At 40.0% G+C, this 22,942-nt stretch overlaps 1 protein-coding gene across 2 annotated transcripts; it reads right to left on the bottom strand.

Moving 5' to 3' along the window:
- Positions 1-169: 169 nt before the first annotated feature.
- On the bottom strand, positions 170-22,791 carry mllt3 (MLLT3 super elongation complex subunit). 2 transcript variants are annotated; one of them, XM_058067995.1, is made up of 14 exons: positions 22,673-22,791; positions 21,984-22,164; positions 11,710-11,792; positions 11,488-11,631; positions 11,141-11,179; positions 9,527-9,655; positions 8,129-8,668; positions 5,912-5,981; positions 5,135-5,188; positions 2,418-2,556; positions 1,823-1,919; positions 1,669-1,737; positions 1,515-1,586; positions 170-1,429 (listed from the first exon to the last, which is right to left on the bottom strand). In XM_058067995.1, the coding sequence occupies exons 1-14, from the start codon at positions 22,682-22,684 to the stop codon at positions 1,298-1,300; spliced, it is 1,761 nt and encodes a 586-aa protein (XP_057923978.1). In that variant the 5' UTR covers positions 22,685-22,791; the 3' UTR covers positions 170-1,297. The 2 variants fall into 2 exon arrangements, with proteins under 2 accessions (XP_057923978.1, XP_057923979.1); XM_058067996.1 differs by lacking the exon at positions 5,135-5,188.
- Positions 22,792-22,942: the final 151 nt, after the last annotated feature.

Genomic DNA, 22,942 nt, shown 5'->3' on the forward strand with positions numbered 1-22,942 from the left:
ATTATTTCAAAGAACCTGCACCTCCCCACTGCCACTGTCAAGAGAGAACAGTGAATGGCTCTACCGTTCCAGTCCCAGTCTCGCTCCACCCTCAAGACAGCAGGGTAGTCTTTTACACCTGAGAAAAAAACATTCTCGTTCTTCAGGAAATAAACAATCCACAAGATGCTCATCTCATCTGTACACCATACAGAGCATTTATTGAATGTCGTCAAAATACACAAAACCCAGAAGACAAGGGAGTAGGTACACCCTTTTAGGTTTTTTTTTTTTTTTTTTTTGGAAAAAGGCCCATCTGTGGTCCCAAACATCTGCAGACATTCCAGCTTACAAATCAAAACAAAAAAAAAGGAACTGTCCTCAGAAATGTTGACACCGAGCTCTGAGGCAAGAGCTGAAAGTCAAACAAAAATAAATAACATTTTATTCGCACACCCGTAAACAGCTCTCGTCAGTCGACGGCTGACTGCTCATTTCCTCAAAACATATTAAGAAACCCTCGCAATCAGATCAAACAGCAGTTTTAGTGACTTAAAACACTCGTGTGTTTGGCATGTTGTGTATTGGCAAAAGACCAAATACAAAATAAAGACAACGTAACAAACAAAAGCTTTGTAGCCACTGAGCAGCACATCATTCCTGGATTTGGTTAAAAGATTGTGATGTGATTGTGTGATCTTTCACTGTTAAGTCGTTGAACCGCTCAGTTTGGCCTCACAGGCAACTGTTTTTGCATATACAATATAGACTTATTTCTCTATATAAGTTGCACATTTACAAGTAGCTTTTGATTGTTGTAAACATGTGCAGAGGATATGTATGTGATTTCATCGCCATGATTTCAAGGTTCATGAGGTTCAAAGTAACTGTCACGCAAACATAACGTCTGCTGTGAAGTGCTTCAACAAAGACTTTTTTTTTTGCTGTTTGTAACACACACACACACAGAAATTCAATAAATAAGACTTTACAGCGTTGTAAGGCAATGTTGACCATGCAGGTGTTAAACCGCACTGGACCCAACTGGCGATGCATACATGTCAATCATCTGCACATTCATTAAGAGCAAAAAGATCCTCCATGTTTTTTTTTTGGAAGGTTCAAAGGCTTTTTAGGTGATCCGATGGTCATCAGGGCTCATCCCCACAACATAACCTCCCCAAATTCAACTGGATCCAGCCCACCAACCATAGCGGTAGTCTTCGCAATGCATCCAAACTTTAGTTATTTTTCAAAAGAAAAAAAAAACAACAAAATCACATGAGTAGAAATCAACTGCCAGCGTCTAAAAAGGACTTCAGGACAGTCCGGAAGTTTCCAGGTAACTCTGGAGTTTCCTAACTGTACTTCTGTCCAAGGAGCACAGGTCGAAATCAAAAGTAGTATTTGTGATGTGGAAGTGGCCAGTCTCTTCGATGAGGTTGACAATCTAGGAAAAAGAAAGAGGACATTTCTGTGAAATGAAACCTTCTGGCAAAATGAAAGGAATCGGAGAAGCGGCAACAGCAGTTTACCTGTTGGAGAATGTGCCCTTCTCTTAAGGTCATCAGTCTTTTGTGCAGTTCCACCAGCTCATCGAGGTAAGCCTGCAAAGCATACGCCAATACAGAATTGCTTAAGTGCTTGCAGCTCAATAACACACTATTACATCCCGACAACCTTGTGTACCTTATCGCCATCTAGATTTTTACTTTTGTCCTGCTTGCTCTGCTTGTTGGGACTCTTCACTTCCAGTATCTGATAGCAGGAAAAAAATAGGACATTGCAAGAATTATAATTATATACTATTTAAAACAATATGTAACATAATGGGAGTTATTACCTGGGTATTAGTAGTCTTTAATAAGCCCGGGCCATCCGTATGTGAAAGCGGCAAGGAGGAGGAGCTGTCACTCTCGCTGCCGTCACTCAAACTGACCCTGAGAACATTGTGTGGTAAGTTTTATTTGTTTGGGACATGATTAAAATTTATATTAACGAACATCACGTGGTGATGGACAACTGGTAAACGTCCCCTTTATTATTATTATTATATTATCATAGTATTAAGTGTTGCTTAATGTTCTTATCAATTACAGAAGAAGTATTGAGATGATTGACTTGTTAGGTCAGCTGTTCATTTTGTGCTTTTCATTTGATGTTGTTACAGTCTTAGTTTTACACAATTAGATGGCTATAATTGAGTGGTAAGAATATCCATTTATTGTTTTTCTTTGCATTTCTGTTCATTTAAACCACACAACAAATATGATGTGATGATCGGAGTGTCCGTGACATCAAAATGAGGAAGTATCGATCCAATGACGAAGGGACTATACAGATGCATGAGATTCTAATTTGGTGTTATACGTATGTTTGGTGTAATAAGGTGTTTTTTTTCATGAGATCACAGTTGAATGGACTTTGTGCAAACCTACCTGCGCTGGTGGTGTGTGAGGTGTGTGTGCGTTGGCCGCTCTGCGTCCGAATCCATGTCGAGGTCCTCATCCTCCTCTGAATCATCATCATTGTTGTCCGAGTGCAGATCCTGCATCACTGACTGCAGCGGGCCCAACACTGCGCAAGAACACGAACACACACAAAACACATAAGGATGATTCTTTCAGTAACTATTAGACGGTCATTAGAACAATATGATCGTCAAGGACTATATATTGTCAAGGAACAATACGATAGAAAATTTCCTCTGATATCATTTAGAGTTGTCAGTACTCAGCACACAAACAGAACCCACAGCCTTTATTGTGTCTTTCCTACAGTGGGGGGTAGCGTCATGGTCTACAGCAGGGGTCTCAAACTCAATTTACTTGGGGGAGCTAGGTTCTAGGTTTTAAAAAAAAACAAAAAAAAAACGCATTTATTAAAAACTGGAAAAAAAAATCAATAAAAAAAATATCTTCAATGTTATTGCTTCTGCTATACCCTACACTTTTTCAGTACTTTGGTTCCGGTTTTCCACACCAAAATATCTGATAAAATATTCCACTGTTCTCAAATATCTTAATTTTTATTTTTCTATACACAAAATAAGATAAAAAAATAAACAAATTAAGAATAAAGACAATAAATCAATCAATCAGTAATAAATAAGTAAAATAATAATAAACAGCAAAATAAGAAAAACGTAAGAAACCACATACAGTTGGTAGAGATATTATTTTTTTCAGATTCAAATGTACAGTATTAACAGTTATTTAACCTTTAACATGATCATTAATGAAACTTAATAATTTTACCCAATTAGCAAGTTAGCATCGTACTCAGTTCCATCTGGGAGCAGCGTCGTAACTTTAACAACATGTTTGATGAGATGCTTTATCTTGACGTGGATTTTCCAGTTTTATTCCAAATCAATTCCTTTTTATTTATTTGTATAAATTATTTCCTTTTAATTTATTTGTACCCAGCGTCATAAGCCTTTAGCTTCATTGCTAATCCAAAGCAAAACAGGTGCGGGGTAACAGGGTAGGGTAACAGTATGGGCGGGGCAAAATCATGTTAATTGTGTCCGGTGTGCACACAGCTTTAAGCTGTCATTTTCAACATTAAACTTTGGTATCAAGGTGGGGGCCTCAAACTAGCGTCTCGCGGGCCGCATTTGGCCTGTGGGCCGCGAGTTTGAGACCGCTGGTCTACAGGCTGCATGAGTGCCGGCAGCACGAGGGATCTGCGGTTCAGTGACGGTAAGTTAATTACGGTAATTCCATAAGAAGCCCAAACAAACCTTCAAGATGAGAAGTGCCTTGCTTAGGAACGTGAATGGAGTGGCCAAGTATGTCTCCTCCAAACCTGAAGCGGAAGGAACGAAGGTGGAGGAGTGGAAGCGAAGGTGTCTAACATACACCATCTCCACCAAAGAGTCATTACGGAGGAGTGGAATAGAATTCTAGCATCAGTATGAGCACCTCTGGTGAATTCCATGCCAAGTGGATTAAGGCAGCGTACGATAAAAATGATGCTCACATTTTGACGGTAATAGCGTGTGTGCGTGTTGCGGCTAAGTTAACGCCTCAGGCTACAGAAGCCCAGTGAGGAGGAGGAGGAGCCAACTGGGCTGTCATGGAAACACAAGTCGCAGCATGGCATGTACCACTAACAAATTGAAATGGATCGGGGGTAAAAAAACACCAGTGGTTGAACGGCTGAATTGAAAGACGGCACAGAGGCACATATCTCACATATACACAAATATCCAAGTTTCATTTTCATAATATTATCCTATGACAACATATAAAAATAAACGTATACAAAGACATACAAACCAGTGGTGGTTCATGCATGGTATGTGGAGAAGGAATTGTGTAATATACCAACCTATATATAAAATAGGGGTGTCACAAGACAAGACGATGCACAAGATTGGACGAGACTTTCAGAAAAGTACAATTAAAAATATGACTGGACAAATAAACATTTTATTAACCTAGTCAGAGGTGCATTTTGAAATGTTTATTGTTCCATAAATTGATGCTTAACAACTAGTCAACATTTCCTGATACCAAATAAACCGCTAATGTTATAATATATAATATTCCCGAAATATATCATCTTTCACTCTATAAAGTTGCTGAACTGGCATTTGTGACATGTATTTTCTCACAGGCAATTTGTACTGGCTGTCAAATGTTTGCAGCATTTCTTTGACATGTGGCCTTTTCAATAGGGGTGTCAGCATACCGCCTGTCTTTAATTTCTGCTACTCTGCCAACTCGGATGGAAAATAGCCACGTTGGAAACGCTGCATTGCAAGATTGATAGTATGTGGTTGTCCAATAATGCCTCAGGCGCTAACATATTTCTGTATTATCCCATAGTTCAGTCTGAGAGGCTTCTGGCTGTAGTTTTGCCGAGATAGCTTTCACTAAAAAGAGAAATCTCGTCTTGTTTTAATCTTGCAAGATCTTGTGCCACCCCTCATGTAAACATACTATAAAATGTTACTATAAAAATTTTGAAATGTTATAAAGTGGTAAACTTAGTAGGCTTTTTTCAACTAATTGATTATTCCATGTTGCTGGGGTAGCACACGGTACTTCATCGGTAATACACAGCTGAAATTACTGAATCAATGGAGGTTTCATGCTAGAAGAGGAGATGGAAAAAAAAATGATCCACCATGCATGTGAACATTTACCTGTGTGGGTGGTGGCGGGTATAGCCAACCTTTTTCTGATGATCAAGTCCATTACTACATCCAGAGACAAAATTACAAACATGGGGCCCGTAAGTTTAGATACAGTACGATTCAGTGCAATGTGCATTTACAGTTGTCCCTTTCCTCAAGTGTATTAATAAATGAGTGGCTGACTATGGCTTATTATTAATAAAAAAATATATTTAAGCATGAGTCCTATGTAGTATTCTACACTGGTCACTAGGCATCGGTAATGGCACATTGATGGGAAATTACCTTAGAATACCTTGCATGGAGTCAACCACGGATGAGTGTGGAAGTGGTTTTCAATTTCAGTTTCAAAACATTAGTTTTAAAAAATCTTCATTGGTAGCCTGATATGCTTTAAAGTGGCGGTTGTCTCTTGTGTACAAACAATTATGTTCGATATTAGGAACTCTCCAAATGCTAACATCTGAGTTATTATGTTTCATTATAGCTTACTATGTCTTCTATATTAGGTAATATGAGTATAAAGGGATTTTATGTCATATTTATAATGTATGTAGATGGTTATAAGGAGGTTTTCTATGCCAAATATGAAAATAATCCATTCATTAATACTGAATCCTCCTTCAGGGAAATTCACCTATGATGCTCTAGAACTAACTAACCATGATAAATAAGGTATGACTTATTATTATATTATTATAGTACAGTTAAGATCATGTTATTATGCGTTTTGTACCATGCATTTCCAATGTATTTAGTCAAATGTTATAAAAAGGGGTCCTTTACCTTGGCGTTTATGGTGTGTGGGACCAAAGCCTGAACTGGAACTGGAGCTGGCTGGACTGGGCTGTTCAGACTAGCATCAGGGAGAGAAAAATAGCAATAAATAAAAACACAAAATGTCCCTTTATCGAACAGCATGGACAAACTTGTCACAAATCTTAGTGCCACTCTTTTTTTTAGGACCTTTATGTCACCTTAAAGCAAATTAATCAAAGACTCTTCAAAGACACTTTGACTTAGTTGAGGTTTGCTGGTATGTAAATTAGGACTGCACAAAAAACAAATTAAAAAAAATCTGATCAACATGCGATCTCATTTTTAAATGTTGTATTGTACTTCACAAACGGTGCATGACAAACAAATACTGCGATTTTACTCAAAATACCATGATGGCAGACAGTTCCTCCTCACTCTCCCCGTCCCCCAGTGAGCCTCACCAGCCAGGGCGAGTTAGCTCCACTGCCCTGGCTCGAAGGAGAAGCAATCAAATTAATTGACTTTTTTCTCCTTTTGTTTGTTTATACTTTTATTCATTAAGTGCATGAATGTACAGTAAACCTCGGATATATCGGACTCGGATATATCGGAAATTCGCTCACAACGGACAGATAAAAAAGAACCGATTTTTCTGTAATGCATTTCCAATAAAAATTCATTGCATATATCGGATTTTTTATAACGCATTTCGCCTATTTCGGACAAAATCTCCAGTCCCGTTCCAATGCATTTCCATTAAATTTCCCTCGCATATATCGGATGGCCGCATCGTGGCGCTCCGATTCACTGAATTGTGACAGGCCGCTATACGACGTCATTTGCAGCGTTGCCTGCGCGATTTATATTCACGTTTATTATTCAGATTTAGGACAAATATAAAAGTGAGTGACGTCAATAATACTAGCACAGCAGTAAATGAGATCTTAACCTCACTATTGGAAATAACGTAGGCCTGACGGGCGTAACAGGGCCTAGCTTAATTAACAATTTGTTATGCTCAGAGTCCAATAAAGTTAAATTCTCATTACCTTACGTCTCTTTTCATTGCCCAGTCCAGGTACATTGGAAACATAGTCAAGGAAGTGCCTTTTTATAACGCATAAAATCCGATTTACGCATATACCGGATATAAATCCGATATATGCGTAAAACGGACATTTTCCGGTATACGCATATAACGGATTTCGCTTATATCGGACAAAACCAGTGGGAACAATTGAATCCGATATATCCGAGGTTTACTGTACTTTCTTTCTCTTCCATTTGAAAAAAGTTCCTGTCTTTTTTTTTTTTTTTACATAATCGTGCAGCCCTACTGTCCCTCTCTGCATCACCAGGAAGTTTTAAATTGACTATACACATGAACACCTTTAAACCAGACATTACTTATTTAATCTCGCAGTCATCGCTTCACTATTTCACCTTCAAATGCACACGAAACTGTGCTTGTTGGCTCCCTCAAGAGCGGAACGTTCTCCCCCCCCTAATCCGCCACATTTCCACTTCTTCTCTGCAGTTTCCGGCCCAGTGAGCAGTGGAAAACAGCCCAGATCAAACAAGTGGTCACATGACAAACGAGAGGCAGCTCTTTGCGGCCACCAGGGTTGCTAGTCTGGAGAGAATCAAACACCTGGCGCTTGTCAACCCCCTTTCTCAGCCCGCTTTACAACCCCATCCCCGAGCCCATTTTGCTGCAAAGGCCATCATTAAAAGGCACTTCTGTACAGCTAAGACAAAAACAAAGGGTTTCATGTAAATGGACAAATGGAAAGAACAGGGAGTAAATTACTTGATGGATTAAAAGAGGAACTTGCTATTCTGTTGCTAATCACTGCGGTGATTCCTCCTTTTCCTCAGGTGTTATAAAACCATAAATTCTAGTATTTGGCTTTAACACAACCCCCCCACCGCCGCCTCCGCCCAGCAGCAGAATGTCAGTGACAAATGTCGTTCATGACAAGTTTTATTTCCTGTTTGTTTTATTGGCGCCCACCCTTCCTTGTGATTCCTCTACGAAGACCCCTCCAGCCAAGAAGACCACCATTAAAGCAGATTTCCTCCCAGTTGGATTTTATAACCCTGCAACACCACAGAACAACTGACCACCAACAAACCCTCCCCCCCTTTGGAGAAGAATAGAATATCTTCTCACACCTGTTCCTTTTTTCACAGCAAAGTTTCTTGAAAGTGACCGAAACAAAAAAGTGTTTGATAGCAACTCACATCTGACTTGCTGGACTCTATGTCCGAGTCATTGGGGTCCACCACTTCCTGGAAGGGAGGAAGCGTCGATACCTTCCTGTGGTCGGCTTGCTCAGACTCTGGATGCAATTTACAACTCCGCATCTGCGATCGTTCCTTTAGCACTTTATCGGAATGTTGAGTGTCCGTCTGCTTCCCCGACAAATCCGCAAATCCCTTTTTCCTTTTTTTGCTGATGTGATTGTCCACATCGGGGGCAAATAAACGCTTGTTGCCTGAGCCATGGTTGGATAAAGACTTGGGCTCCTTGAATCCAATTTTAGGACTGATATCTTGAAGTGGTTGGTTCTCTTTGGGTTTTCTGGAAGGTTCTTTTGGGGCTTTGCTGGACTCCCAGCAAGAGTCTCTGAAGGCACTTTTGGTCTCTTTCAAGTCTTTTGGAGGCTTGTCTTTGTGGTCCTTGCAGGGTTTGTGGAGTTTGGAGAAGCTGCTGCTGTTGGTGGTGGTGCTGGTGGTCGTGGCCGTGGTGAGGAGCGTACTGCCACTTCCTTTGGAGCCATCCTGTGGACGAAAGCCGACCAATGAAAGATGCTTCCATTACACGTCAGTGATTTGCAATTGATTTGTCCAGCACAGTATAGCTTTGGATGTGTAGCTGAGCTTTATTTTAAGATGTGTAGCGAAGCCTGTTTATTTCTAAAGTGGTGGCTGTATACACAGGGGGTGCTCACCTCAGTAGGGTTTGTACAACTACAAGTTTTTTTTTTAATCTATGATATTCAAACAACAACTGTGTTGTGCAATCTCAAGGTGGAGGAAATTGATTCATTCTCACCATTGGTGGGGGGGGGGGTGAGATCATTTGTCCCCGGGTCTCACTCACCTCCAGCCATCCAGTCAATATTTCATCAATGCCGTAAAGCCATTAAAGCAGTCTAGACGATGGGCTGTGTTGTTACACCTCCCAAACACGATCAAGAGGCTTTTTTATTTGGCCTATCTTCTGTTGACCTGAGGACCTTAAGGATGTAAAGCTGCCAGCTCACTCTAAACTCCTAAGCCACGGCAGTAAAACGACCAAACTACTACCCCCCTGGCGGGTCTACATAAAAAACTGTTTTAGTGCTTTGCGAGGGACCCAAAGTGACCGCACGGCCATTAACATTCAAATGATGAAAATGAATGGAGCACATTATTGTCAAGCAGGTGATCTTTGAGGTGCCAAGAACAATAGTGGAACCTCTGAAAGCAAACACCACAGAAACAGTATTTACTTACAATGCAATTATAATACTTTTATAGCTTGTATTCCAGACATCAAGCTGTATCCATTGGATTTACATGATTTCTTATGGGAAACATTGATTCTGTTAGCATCTGTTCTTATTTTTTGGGGCTGTACCAGGAACCATAACTTACCTTTGACCCATGGGAGCTTTTGCTCTTCCGGGAATCAGAAAAAGAGGACGTCAAGGACGTGTTGGGAAGTGCAGGGAGCTTCATGTGCTGCCTAAACAAGGATGTCGAACCCTCCTGCATGACCATCACCTACCAGAAGTACAGTCACAGAACATAATGAGCTTTGCAACTTTTTGACTTTACAGTAGGTCAGGGGTCTCAAACACGCGGCCCGCGGGCCAAATGTGGCCCGCAGGACACTAGTTTGAGGCCCCCGCCTTGATATGAAAGTTTAATGTTAGTGCGGCCCGCGCAAGTTTGATATGGATGCTGTATGGTATCATGTACCCAGAAAAAATTATTACATTTGATTAAAGTTCATGTTAAAGGTTAAATAACTGTTAATAGTTATCCTCCCTATCCGTGTGGAAGTGGTAAGTTTTTGGCTATTTAAGTTTAAAGGAAATAACTTGAAGGCTACCGTTTAGGTCGCTAGCTCTCGAGTTTGCGAGTTAGCATGTGTCTCAAGACCCTGCAGTTGCGCAATATGTTGTAAATAAAAAGAGTATAAATGTGACTATAGTCGTGTTTTGTCATGTCTACAGGGCTCTAATAATGCTTTGTTCATTTTAATCTGAAAAAAATAATTTGTCTACCCATCAACTATATGTGGTTTCTTAAGTTTTTATTATTTGCAGTTTTATTATTATTATTATTATATTTATTTATTTATTACTGATTGATTGATTTTCTTTCTTTTTTATTTGTTTATTTATTTTTCATCTTATTTTGTGTCGAAAAATAAAAAGTAAGATATTTGAGAACAGTGGAATGTTTTATCAGAGCTTTTCTTGTAGAAAATCAAAACCAAAGCAAAGTTTATTCATTTTTCTGTTTTTAATAAATGCGTTTTTTTTTTTTTTTTGGAAAACCTGATGCGGCCCAGTCTCGCCCAGACCTTAGCTCATAGTGACCCCCAAGTAAATTGAGTTTGAGACCCCTGCAGTAGGTTTTCTTGAATGAGTAAATCATGCCATTTTGTGGCTGAATATGGATTATTATTATTATTATTATTTTCACTCTTCTCCCCCAGGGAACACATTTATAAACACACATGAGCAATAGTCTTATTTATGACTTCAATGGTTTATGTACTCTTATTAAGTCTACTATATTTGGTAATATAAGTTTAAAGGTGGCAGTGGGTGTGCAATTTCAGGGCTAACGTTTTTAGAAGTAAACAAGTTTTTTATGCTCTAACGACAAAAAATATTCAATTTATAAATAAGGTTCCATCGTGCTACATCATGCTATATCCCTATACGCCTACCCCGCCTACTCATGGCAGCTGATGAGCCGTTCCCGACTATCCCAAAGACAGTGTACCTTGTTGCCATATATGCTTTTACTATGTTACTCTATGCAGCACTTTGGTCCACTACTATTGTTTCTGGAGTGCTTTACAAATAAAGTTGGATTGGATAAATAAGTAATCCTACTTCGCACAGATTCATTTATCACAGTCAGGTCTAGAACCATGTAATCATGATAAATGAGGGATTACTAATATTAATCCTTTTATTACGACATTTTGTTATGTAAATGTGGGTATGAAAGCAATGTTTAAAGTCTTACTTTTGAGTCCTCTGAGGTGCGTTTGTGCGGGTCCCGTTGCTGTTAAAAGAAAACACAAGAAACCATATTAAACAGGCTGTGATAAACATTGATAGCATTATGACGGCTAACTCCTTTTTAAAGGAGATACGTGTGTGTGTGTGTGTGTGTGTAAGAGACGGCTCTAAATGTCTCTCAGTTGTGCCACAGACAGGCAATGTGGGTTTGGACATTTTGTCTTTGAAGGCTAAGAAAGGGGTGCAGGCAAAGTAAATAGAGAGCACTTAACCCGGGTCATAAAAGCTTCAGACGGCGAGGGTCTGATCACAGCAACAATGACCGCACCTCAGCACCTCCAGCACACCTACCCCCCCGGCTCGTAGAAGCTTGCGACGGAAGTCTTCAGCAGGGTTGTTGAACGTCAGCTTCTCGCAGCGGAGATGATTGACAGGCGGGTGACCCTCCAAGTGGAGGAAGAGGTCGTAGTCAAAGCGAACTTTCTTCGGTTCTTCCTGCGGTGTGAAACAAGGAGCATACTGAAGCAGCTATGCTATGGGGTGCTCATTTTTACAAGGTGCAGTAAAGTGTACCTTGTTCCTGAAGTAGACTTCAATAGGCAGGATGAAGCCGGCGTATCCTGACTCCTCTACTTTGTATGGTGGATCTTTGCAAACTAAAAAAAAAAAGAAGAATATTGATGATCATTTTTATATTATCATATTTGCCTTGGAAATAAAAACCAACCTGGAAGCCTACTCGTCGCCAAACAAAGCTCATGAGAGCTAATTAAGTCTCATTCCCGGTGTTCTGGGCTAAAGTATCAGTAAAAATCAGCTCTAAAGCTTAAAATTCCCCCTCGTCAGTCTTGCCAGGGTAAAGACTCGCCCCCCTTTTCCCTGGCGGGCTTTTAGAATAAACAAACTGTGCCGGAGCTCAGGTGTTCTTGCCTCAGAGGTACTCAGAGATGTTTGTCAGTCTATTCCCAGTGGACTTGAATGCAGCATATGGAGGCTTTCAATATGTTATAAAAGTGCAGAGAGAAAATATCACATGGACGACTACAAGGGCATAGAAAACATTTTACTTCGTGGTTAAACCAAAACTCCACAAACTCTAAAACTGGGCTGTCAAAATGGCAAAGGGGGCCAAAAGCCTACTTTACATGACCCCACCCTCAACTTTGTATCTTATTATTTATCCTTACATTTTTAACACTTGTATACAGTGGGGCAAAAAAGTATTTAGTCAGCCACCAATTGTGCAAGTTCTCCCACTTAAAAAGATGAGAGAGGCCTGTAATTTTCATCATAGGTACGCTTCAACTATGAGAGACAAAATGAGAAAAAAAAATCCAGATAATCACATTGTTTGATTTTTAAAGAATTTATTTGCAAATCATGGTGGAAAATAAGTATTTGGTCACCTACAAACAAGCAAGATTTGTGGCTCTCACAGACCTGTAAGTTCTTCTTTAAGAAGCTCCTCTGTCCTCCACTCGTTACCTGTATTGATGGCACCTGTTTGAACTGGTTATCAGTATAAAAGACACCTGTCCACAACCTCAGACAGTCACACTCCAAACTCCACTATGGCCAAGACCAAAGAGCTGTCAAAGGACATCAGAAACAAAATTGTAGACCTGCACCAGGCTGGGAAGACTGAATCTGCAATAGTTAAGCAGCTTGGTGTGAAGAAATCAACTGTGGGAGCAATTGTGAGAAAATGGAAGACCTACAAGACCACCGATAATCTCCCTCGATCTGGGGCTCCACGCAAGATCTCACCCCGTGGGGTCAAAATGATAACAAGAACGGTGAGCAAAAATCCCAGAACCACACGGGGGGACCTAGTGAAAGACCTGCAGAGAGCTGGGACCATATTAACGAAGGCTACCATAAGTAACACACTCCGCCGCCAGGGACTCAAATCCTGCAGTGCCAGACGTGTCCCCCTGCTGAAGCCAGTACATGTCCAAGCCCGTCTGAAGTTTGCTAGAGAGCATTTGGATGATCCAGAAGAGGATTGGGAGAATGTAATATGGTCAGATGAAACCAAAATAGAACTTTTTGGTATCAACTCAACTCGTCGTGTTTGGAGGAGAAAGAATGCTGAGTTGCATCCAAACAACACCACACCTACTGTGAAGCATGGGGGTGGAAACATCATGCTCTGGGGCTGTTTTTCTGCAAAGGGACCAGGACAACTGATCCGTGTAAATGGGAGAATGAATGGGGCCATGTATCGTGAGATTCTGAATGAAAACCTTCTTCCATCAGCAAGGGCACTGAAGATGAAACGTGGCTGGGTCTTTCAGCATGACAACGATCCCAAACACACCGCCCGGGCAACGAAGGAGTGGCTTCATAAGAAGCATTTCAAGGTCCTGGAGTGGCCTAGCCAGTCTCCAGATCTCAACCCCATAGAAAATCTTTGGAGGGAGTTGAAAATCCGTGTTGCCCAGCGACAGCCCCTAAACATCACTGCTCTAGAGGCGATCTGCATGGAGGAATGGGCCAAAATACCTACAACAGTGTGTGAAAATCTTGTGAAGAGTTACAGAAAACGTTTGATCTCTGTCATTGCCAACAAAGGGTATATCACAAAGTATTGAGATGAACTTTTGTTTTTGACCAAATACTTATTTTCCACCATGATTTGCAAATAAATTCTTTAAAAATCAAACAATATGATTATCTGGATTTTTTTTTCTCATTTTGTCTCTCATAGTTGAAGCGTACCTATGATGAAAATTACAGGCCTCTCTCATCTTTTTAAGTGGGAGAACTTGCACAATTGGTGGCTGACTAAATACTTTTTTGCCCCACTGTAGTTCTAGTGGTTAGTTCAAACCTTCTTGTCTTTTAACCAACAAAGCACACTTGTATACATTATCAGCGCACAGACACGGATGCTTGTTTGAAGTTGCGAACATGACAGAACATGTCCCAATATTCCAGGCTGGAAAAATAGTATGTTAGTTAGTATGGTCAGATTTTGAGAAAATGTCTCATTTGTACCCACAAATAGATAAGTAAGTGGCGTATACACATTTTATCCAGGTGCCAGGATTGGAACGTTCTAATATATAATATAATAATAATAATATATAATATATTCATTCATTCATTTTCTACCGCATTTCCTCCCAGCTGTCTTCGGGCGAGAGGCGGGGTACACCCTGGACTGGTCGCCAGCCAATCACAGGGCACATATAGACAAACAACCATTCACACTCACATTCATACCTATGGACAATTTGGAGTCGCTAATTAACCTAGCATGTTTTTTTGGAATGTGGGAGGAAACCGGAGTACCCGGCGAAAACCCACGCATGCACGAGGAGAACATGCAAACTCCACACAGAGATGGCCGAGGGTGGAATTGAACCCTGGTCTCCTAGCTGTGAGGTCTGCGCGCTAACCACTAGACCTAATACTAATATTAATAAATAAATACTAATACTAATAATGCATATTTAATGTGTCTAGTGTGACATGAGTTGGAATGCTGTGAGTCTAATATTGCTAATATTTTTTATGATTAGCTCAAATGCTGAGAATCAGGCATTTAAAAAATATATATGTTGTGTCATTGTGTGGAATTGAACCCTGGTCTCCTAGTTGTGAGGTCTGCGCGCTAACTACTAGACCGCCGTGCCGCCCCTATATAATATATATATATAATATAAAAACTGCCCACTCTTCTGGGTTTCACATTTCCCAGCATGCTTTGCTATAGTTAAAATGATTGCTTTGACTGACTTATGCCTCTCTAAAAGGTGTTATTTTGTACAAACAGGGTGTGGTAGATCAAATGTTGCTGTTTATAGTCATATACAGCTAAATTAATTTTGACTTTTGTTCTGAATCTGGCACCCTTAAGAACGGCTGTGAATTTGGTACTATATAGAATATTGTTTCCACTGCCAGGAGTAGTTTATTATTTGATACAGTTTTCGTATAGTCACAAGTCACAAGTGTGACATGGATGTGCTAAAGCCAACATTTTTATTTTTTATATTAATAGCTAATGCTCCCATGCAGCTGTATATGTATAATGGTTCCACTATATTACTATATAAAATTATATGTGAAAATGTGACCAGTTTCATCCTGCAGCTCGTTTTTCAGTGCCATATTGTAAACTAAATGTATCCATTATTAATGAGAAATATTCCATGTTTAACTAATGTCTCAGATAACACAAATATATGTTTTGTTCAAACTGTTCAGCATTTATTGACTGGCACGGGATTGATTTTTAGTTGCTTTAATGCACAAAATGTATCAAATGTGGACCTCAGTGGAAAAAGTTTGGACACCCCCGTCATGGCATAAAGGAAAACCATACATTGGCAAATTCTCAACCCAAGACTGGTATTGGCCATAAATGGACTTTTCAGGCAACTAATTCCCTCTGTGTGATTTGTTAAGATGTCTTCCCCAAGAAAAGGACATAAAGCCAATAAATGTGTCAGTTTAAGTTGAAAAGAAGCACAAAGTATTCAGTGACCTGTAAGAGGAAAATTAGCCAGCCACCAAAGTACCGTTCATTCACTCACTCTTGGTTTGACATGAGATGCCCATCACAGAACAATGCCAGTCACTCTGCATTTGGCCTTTCTCCACAGACTGCCTTGTAATGAGGTCAGGGTAGACAGGCGGCTTAAGACAGGAAAACAAAAGACTAAAAAATAAGAACTCGCCTAATGCAGCTTAATCCCAATGAAGCCATTCATCTCAGGAGAAACACCGACAACAGAATTCGTGTTGCGATGGTCCTTAGCACTTCACATGGATGTATAGGGGGCCTTATGAAATTCACTTTTTTTATTTTTATACCATTTCCACTTATTTTACCACCACAGAATGTGTGCTTTTTGTTTCTGTGAATAAAATGCACTTTAATTAAATGCAAAAATCCTTATATTTAATGTTGCAAAACATCATTGGCTAATTTTGCATTCATTCATTCATTCATTCATTCATTTTCTACCGCTTTTCCTCACGAGGGTCATGGGGGGGTGCTGGAGCCTATCCCAGCTGTCTTTGGTCGAGAGGCGGGGTACACCCTGGACTGGTCGCCAGCCAATCACAGGGCACATATAGACAAACAACCATTCACACTCACATTCATACCTATGGACAATTTGGAGTCACCAATTAACCTAGCATGTTTTTGGAATGTGGGAGGAAACCGGAGTACCTGGAGAAAACCCACGCATGCACGGGGAGAACATGCAAACTCCACACAGAGATGGCAGAGGGTGGAATTGAACCCTGGTCTCCTAGCTGTGAGGTCTGCGCGCTACCCACTAGACCGCCGTGCCTCCCCATTGCTATACAATCCTCAATAAATTGTAATGTACGTGCAAATCGACTATGAAAATCCACATTCACAAAAAGCCAGACAATCCAGATCTCAATAGTAAGCAAAAAAAAGCATGATTGACATTTTTTGCACAATCGTGCAGCACTAGTGTGATGTAACATTACAATGACAACACCAAAGACAGTCATCAGATCAACCGCTAATGTAAATATTCCAGTTTATGGTATACATGTGTACCCATGACACAAGGTGCCCTCCCAATGGTAAGAGGTGATAAGCATCCCAGCACGCTCCAACAGGCCCAGCCTTATAAAAACAAGCTGGCACTATGTTTTCTTAACTGCCCCGCTGACCCAAACAGCCTGGCGTTAATCAGCTAACAGTGAGGCTGGACAACGCCGACGGGGTCAAGATTAATGTGGCAAGATTAAAAGAAACATCCAAGTTTGTTTTTTCAGCCAACTCACTCGGAAGACGCACCGCAGGTGGCCGCTCAGAGAAAAATGTTAAACTGGATTTTTTTTGGGGGGGGGGGGGAATGGGAATGTTGCATAAAGACGGCAGTAAATTCGCTTCACACACTTGATCGCTAGTTAAATCTTGGCATAGAGTCCACAAAAATGCTACTTTTAATGCAACGCTGTAACAACAATTGGACCATGTGACCTTTGGCTACTCCAAAAAGAGATCAATATTCATTGTTTGACTCTCAGGGACTTAGAACTGGAACAAGAGACCACAAAGATTATTGTGGAAATACCAAAAAGAAACATTAACATTGATATGCATACTGTTGTGCTGCTACAAGGTATATTTGTATTGCTCACATCAGATAAATGTACACAAATGGTTTAGTTCCCTCAGGTCTGTCTTGATTTGTGTTATTGTTTATTGTTATTGTTATTGTATTATCCTTGCAACATGAGGTCATGCATTATGATGCTGCAACATGAGGTGATGGCTGTACAGTTTTAACTGTGTATTAACGAATGAATGTTGTATTTTAACTTTTACTCTGTTTACTTGCTTTTATTCAACTCAATTCTTCTGTAAAATGTCTTTGAAAAGTGCTATACAAATAAAATGTATTATTATTATTATTAAATGGCACAACAATGGGCCTCCGGATCTTGTCGCGTTCTCTGTCGCATTCAAAATGCCCTCCATGAAATGTTCCTGTGCTTGTTGTCCATAACATACACCTGCCCATATCATAACCCCACCACCACAAGGTACCAAGGATTGATAAACTGAATATTATCATAGTTAGAGCACATTTAAGACTTTCTAAATGTGGCTTTTAACAGCATTAGAGCCCTTTACACAAAAGGAGCAAGCCAAAAATTTACCACTTCCACATGAAATAGGAGGAGAACTTATCAGTGATAAGGTAATGTAAATGGAGCATTACACGTAGTGATCAGAATACTACATATAGCTTGTCTTTCAATATTTTTACTCATAATAGGCAAAGGTCTTAAATGATGGGTTTGTTTATCACAGTTTTGTTTATTAAATGGGTTAATTTTTGCAAAATGTAATTGATTGTGAAGCACTATGTGACTTTCTTTGTCTGTGAAAAATGTTTACTTACGTACTCACTAATGCTCGAACAGTGATGTTTCGTAGTACGACTGTATATGAATTTCATCCATGCTTTCCGACAGTAGAAGTGCATTTGAGCCATAGCATGAAAATAAATGGCATGCTCTATTGTGTTGTATTATTACAATTACTTAAATTGCTGCGACTTGGTGGACTATTTTAGCCTTCTCTTATTATTTATTTTGAAAAAATTGTCACTTATACATACTGTAAGTGTGTCAGGTAATGGAGCCAAAAATAGCTAGTATAGCCTGTATATTTTATGGCTGAAAAGGAGTTTAAGACATGCCGACAGACAGGCCACATAAAGCATGCTTCAATAAACCTCCTCTCATTGACTGAAGCCAGGGAGAGCCAGGATTTACGGCTCAGTTCCTGTTCTTTGGTGGTGGCTGCCCCCAAATATCAGCGAGCCCTCCCCTCTGCAATCCTTTCATGCCACCAGCAGTGCTCGGCCCGTAACTTCTCTTTTGTGTTGCACCTTTTGCCTGGAGGTATGATTGCCGGACAACTGTAAAACAGCTCTTTGAATTCTTGCAGACACAAACTGGAAGGTGAATAAAACAAACCCTTAAGGGGAGCCTGTAAAAAAAAAAAAACTCTGACAAAATAGATGATTTCCAAGAAAAATTACATTACTGGCGTTATTTGCAGATGAATGCCTTTCAAACGCTGATCACAAAAGGAGATCACCTGTGGCTCATATTACAGCCAACAGCGATCACCGCGTGCAGTGTAGTGTCTTGGGTATCGTGCTCCTCCCACTTTCCTTCACAGTGCGCAGACATGCCAAAATATTAACATCATGTCTGCCATATGGAACTTACCTGAGAACACATGCGAGAAAATCTCACGGGGTAGCACTTTAAAAAGCTTTAAAGGGGACCTATTATGCCAAACGATGCCAAAGTTTCCGATTATGAGGTTTGCGAAAGAAAAATGTTAGGGATGGCTCGGTTTCAGAGAGTTATTATTTATTTATTTTTTTTGGTAATGGTAATGGTTTTATTTCATTTGAACATGCATCAGATTACAATTGAATGCATCCCATAATACGTTCACAGTTCCACATGTCCAAAAGGAGTAGGAAGAAGCACAGCTTATTAAATCCTACCCCTCCATCTGGTACTTTTACAATCAGTAACTGTTACATTTGTTCACTTCCTGCTTTCCTAATATAGTTTAAGGTTTTTAATTTTAATTTTAGCAATTTTTTATTTTAATTTTAATTTACGCAAATTTTAATTTTAATTTAAGCAAATTTTAATTTAAGCAAATTTTAATTTAAGCAATTTTTAATTTTAATTTTAGCAATTTTTAATTTTAGCAATTTTTAATTTTAATTTAAGCAAATTTTAATTTAAGCAATTTTTTTTTGTCCCAACAGTAGAGAGAGAGACAAAAACAGCAGCAACAAGAATTCCCATAACAGAGAGTTATTTCTAACACCGAACCTTTGTGACGACACAGTGTGCCGACAGTGAGCAGAAGCTGTAGGCCCCGTACCCAAAACACCCACAAACCCCTACCCCGTCCCACCAGCGACACACCTTTGTCGGAGATTTCACACTGCTAGCAAGGAACATTGGCTTCTTCCAGGACATATTTGTTCAGGTTTGATGTACAGCTAAATGTGCCTCAGTCAGGTATCGAGCAAAAGTGGTTGAAGTTGAGGATTTTGGTTAAAATAAGAAAAATAAGGGTGAAGCTGGACTATCTGGACTAACTGTCCAATGTCTTTAATTACTAATTAATTACTCATTTGATAAATAATCACCTATTTATGGGGTCTCTTTGCAGTCAGTGGACGTTGGAATTGTCCCGACTTATTATAATACAATATTAGAATTGTCAGCATAAAACCCTTGATTGGCGCATCCCTACCATAAAGCCATTCAAATAAGTCTTGTTAATGAATATGAATTAATGAATAAAATACAGTGAAACAGAAAATCCTCCTTGACTTATTAGCTTATTAGTTATTAGCGACAGTTAATTAATTGGCTGTGAGATGGTACCAAGCGGAAAATGACCACACTGGCTTTTACAACTCATTAACGAGACACCCTATAATATATTACAGTCTAAATTAATCTAGACTCAGTGTACAAATACAGACAGCTAGATTTCCTGCACATACAGTATGATTAGAGCTAATATTACCAAAGCCACAGCAAAAAGAGGACAGCCGTGGAGCATCTGAGACATATTTGGCCAATATGGAGGATATGTGTGGGATCTGTAAGAGGTCACAGATTTGACTGGTTGCATGCAGGCAAGCCACAAATGAAGCACGAGCACAGGGACAAGAGAAGTTAAAAGGGTTCATGCCAGGGGGCTAACATGTTGGACCAATCATTACGGTATCAGACTGTGTGTGTGTGTGTGTGTGTGTGTGTGTGTGTGTGTGTACGGTGGCCAATTTGGCCAACAGTAAGCCCTTTCTTCTCTGGAAGTCATTTAAACAACTCACATTGGAGGCACAAACCGGCAGCTTTAAACGCGAGACAAAAAAATCAAAAACACAAACACCTACGAGGAGGCGCCATTAAGTGCATTCAGAGGGTTGCCAAAAATCGCACGGGGGGTCAGCCATGGCTCCATTTGGTGGGGAAGGCATTGCCATTTGGCTGTTCCCATGGCAACGCGAGGTAATCATGAAGCGGCGGAGGTGGCTTTAAGACATCTTGTCATTCACCTCAATGCAGCAGTTTGCTGCAATGAGATTCCATTGCAACCTTTACATCTCGACGAGTAAAATTCTATCCATGCAGCACCCAAACCACACTATTTGCTTTGTAGTGTATGTTCTGTGTTGTTCAATATTACTAACAAGCTATTTATTGCATGTTTTGAAGAGCACACAGTCATTTACACCTCCTTGATCTAACCATCCACCGCCAATCAGTCTGAATGGGTAAATCCATTGCAGTGAATCCATGCAAATCTGTGTGCTTCGTAATTACATCGGGAATCAAACGCTGGCCTGCAGCCAAAGCTCAGGCTTACAAAAGAAGTCTTTAAACTGACAAAAAGGCAGAGGGCAGGGGTCACAAATTCAAAACAACAATGGTGACGGTGAATCCCCTGCACATTTTTCTTTTATGCCTGAAAGTTAATGTAACCAAAAGTATAAGTTTCCTTGTCATGGTTTTATTACAACTCATAAAACAAGTCTGCTGGTGTGTTTTCACAAATGCTACGACTGCACTATTCTTTTTCTAGCTTCATCTGCATAGGTGCTTCCTCTGAAATAAATACACAACAGGGATATATATATATACACACAGTAAACTAAGGCCCAGTATGCTGTTCCAAATTATTCGAACCCTTCGAACATCAAAGCTGTAGACGGCAATAGGGTTTGCAATGCTGTTTTGAAATTATTGCAATGCATTCTGAGGCAAGAAAGCCTTTAATTTCTAGTGATACCGCCATTATGGTCATCAGAGGGACTAACGTCACAGCAAAACCAGGAAGAGGAGCCTTCAAAGAAAGCGGAGTGGGTGGGGTCTGTGCATGCATATACCGGGGCTGGTAGCTTACATCCTATGACAAAGTTCTACAAAAAAAAGTAGTTTTATGTGACATTTGGGTGTTTTATTTACTCTTTGCTTTCATGTTTTAACGTGCTTGTCACATTTTTGCTGTGTCTTACTTGAATGGACAATGTGGGTGTTTTTATTCAGTAAAAAAGACAAGCATTTGTTAAGGCAACTGCAGCTTAGATGGGAAAAAGGGAAAAATATAACACAGCAATTAACCATAATGCACACCGCCTTTAAGCAAATTTGCATGCAATTAAACATCAGTGAAAAGTACCAGGTTGTCCTCCTCACAAATCCTTCTTAAGCATTGAATGCATCATATTGTCTTTCAAGCAGTGAGGTCGAAGTTGAGACGGGGACTGAAAAGAAGCACACCTCACCTCTTTTGGGCTTAGGGAAACTTTCGTGCAGGTGAAAGACGACTTTCTCCACAAAGTGCTGAATATTACTGTGCTCTGGTCCTCGAACAAACACCATCCAGTCGTGGGTGAAGCCTTCCACAGTGGGTTTTTTTCGGACCTGGGCACGATGGCCGAGCTCTAGTTTCACCTGAACAGCACCCTGAGGAGGCAGATGGAAATGACAAGATTAATGGGCTGCAAAGATCTAAGGGTTTAATATTATATATTATATAAAACAATCATTGCATGCAAATGTAACGCTCCTTCATAGTAAGAGTTGCTTCTAATATTGTGGTATCACAGCATCTAGTAAAACATTTTGAAATGCATTTCTGTACATGCACTGCTTGCATTGGACCTCGTTGCATGTGTGCAAGTGTACCAAATGGAATGGCTCTCAATAAAGTTTTAATTCAAAAATATTCTTCTCACCGATAAAACTGATTTCAATTGACATAAATTAAACTTCGCTCCTGAACAGATTGATACATTAAAGAAGAGCACATGTTTTAAGGAGAATATGGAGCAAGCAAAGGTAGGCTGGTTAAATCCTGACCCAAGTGGGGAAAAAAAGCACCGACTCCTCCAGTGTGACAAGAACGGAGAAACATGCAAACCATGCAAACATTCACATGTTTCCAACATGGTGGTCCAAAGGGTGTACTTACCGAGTTGGCCATCCCTGTGGCCCCGTGTTGTAGCTATTTCATAAAAAATGACTTGGCAATGAGAGTAGAGGTAAGTACAGTTTGCGTCTGATGGCGAACATGGTCTCTCTCCACTGAGCTCAAGTCAAGACTTTCGAAGACTCGCCGGTGATCAAGACAACATTGTACTACAGATACTTCCGGTTTAGACTTTCAAAATACACAAAACCCGCACAATCTTGTCTTCGTTTCTTGCACATCTTGTTCTTTACATTAATTACAATCACAATA

The sequence above is a fragment of the Doryrhamphus excisus genome, chromosome 3, assembly GCF_030265055.1.
Source record: "Doryrhamphus excisus isolate RoL2022-K1 chromosome 3, RoL_Dexc_1.0, whole genome shotgun sequence".
NCBI classification, from domain to species: Eukaryota; Metazoa; Chordata; class Actinopteri; order Syngnathiformes; family Syngnathidae; genus Doryrhamphus; species Doryrhamphus excisus.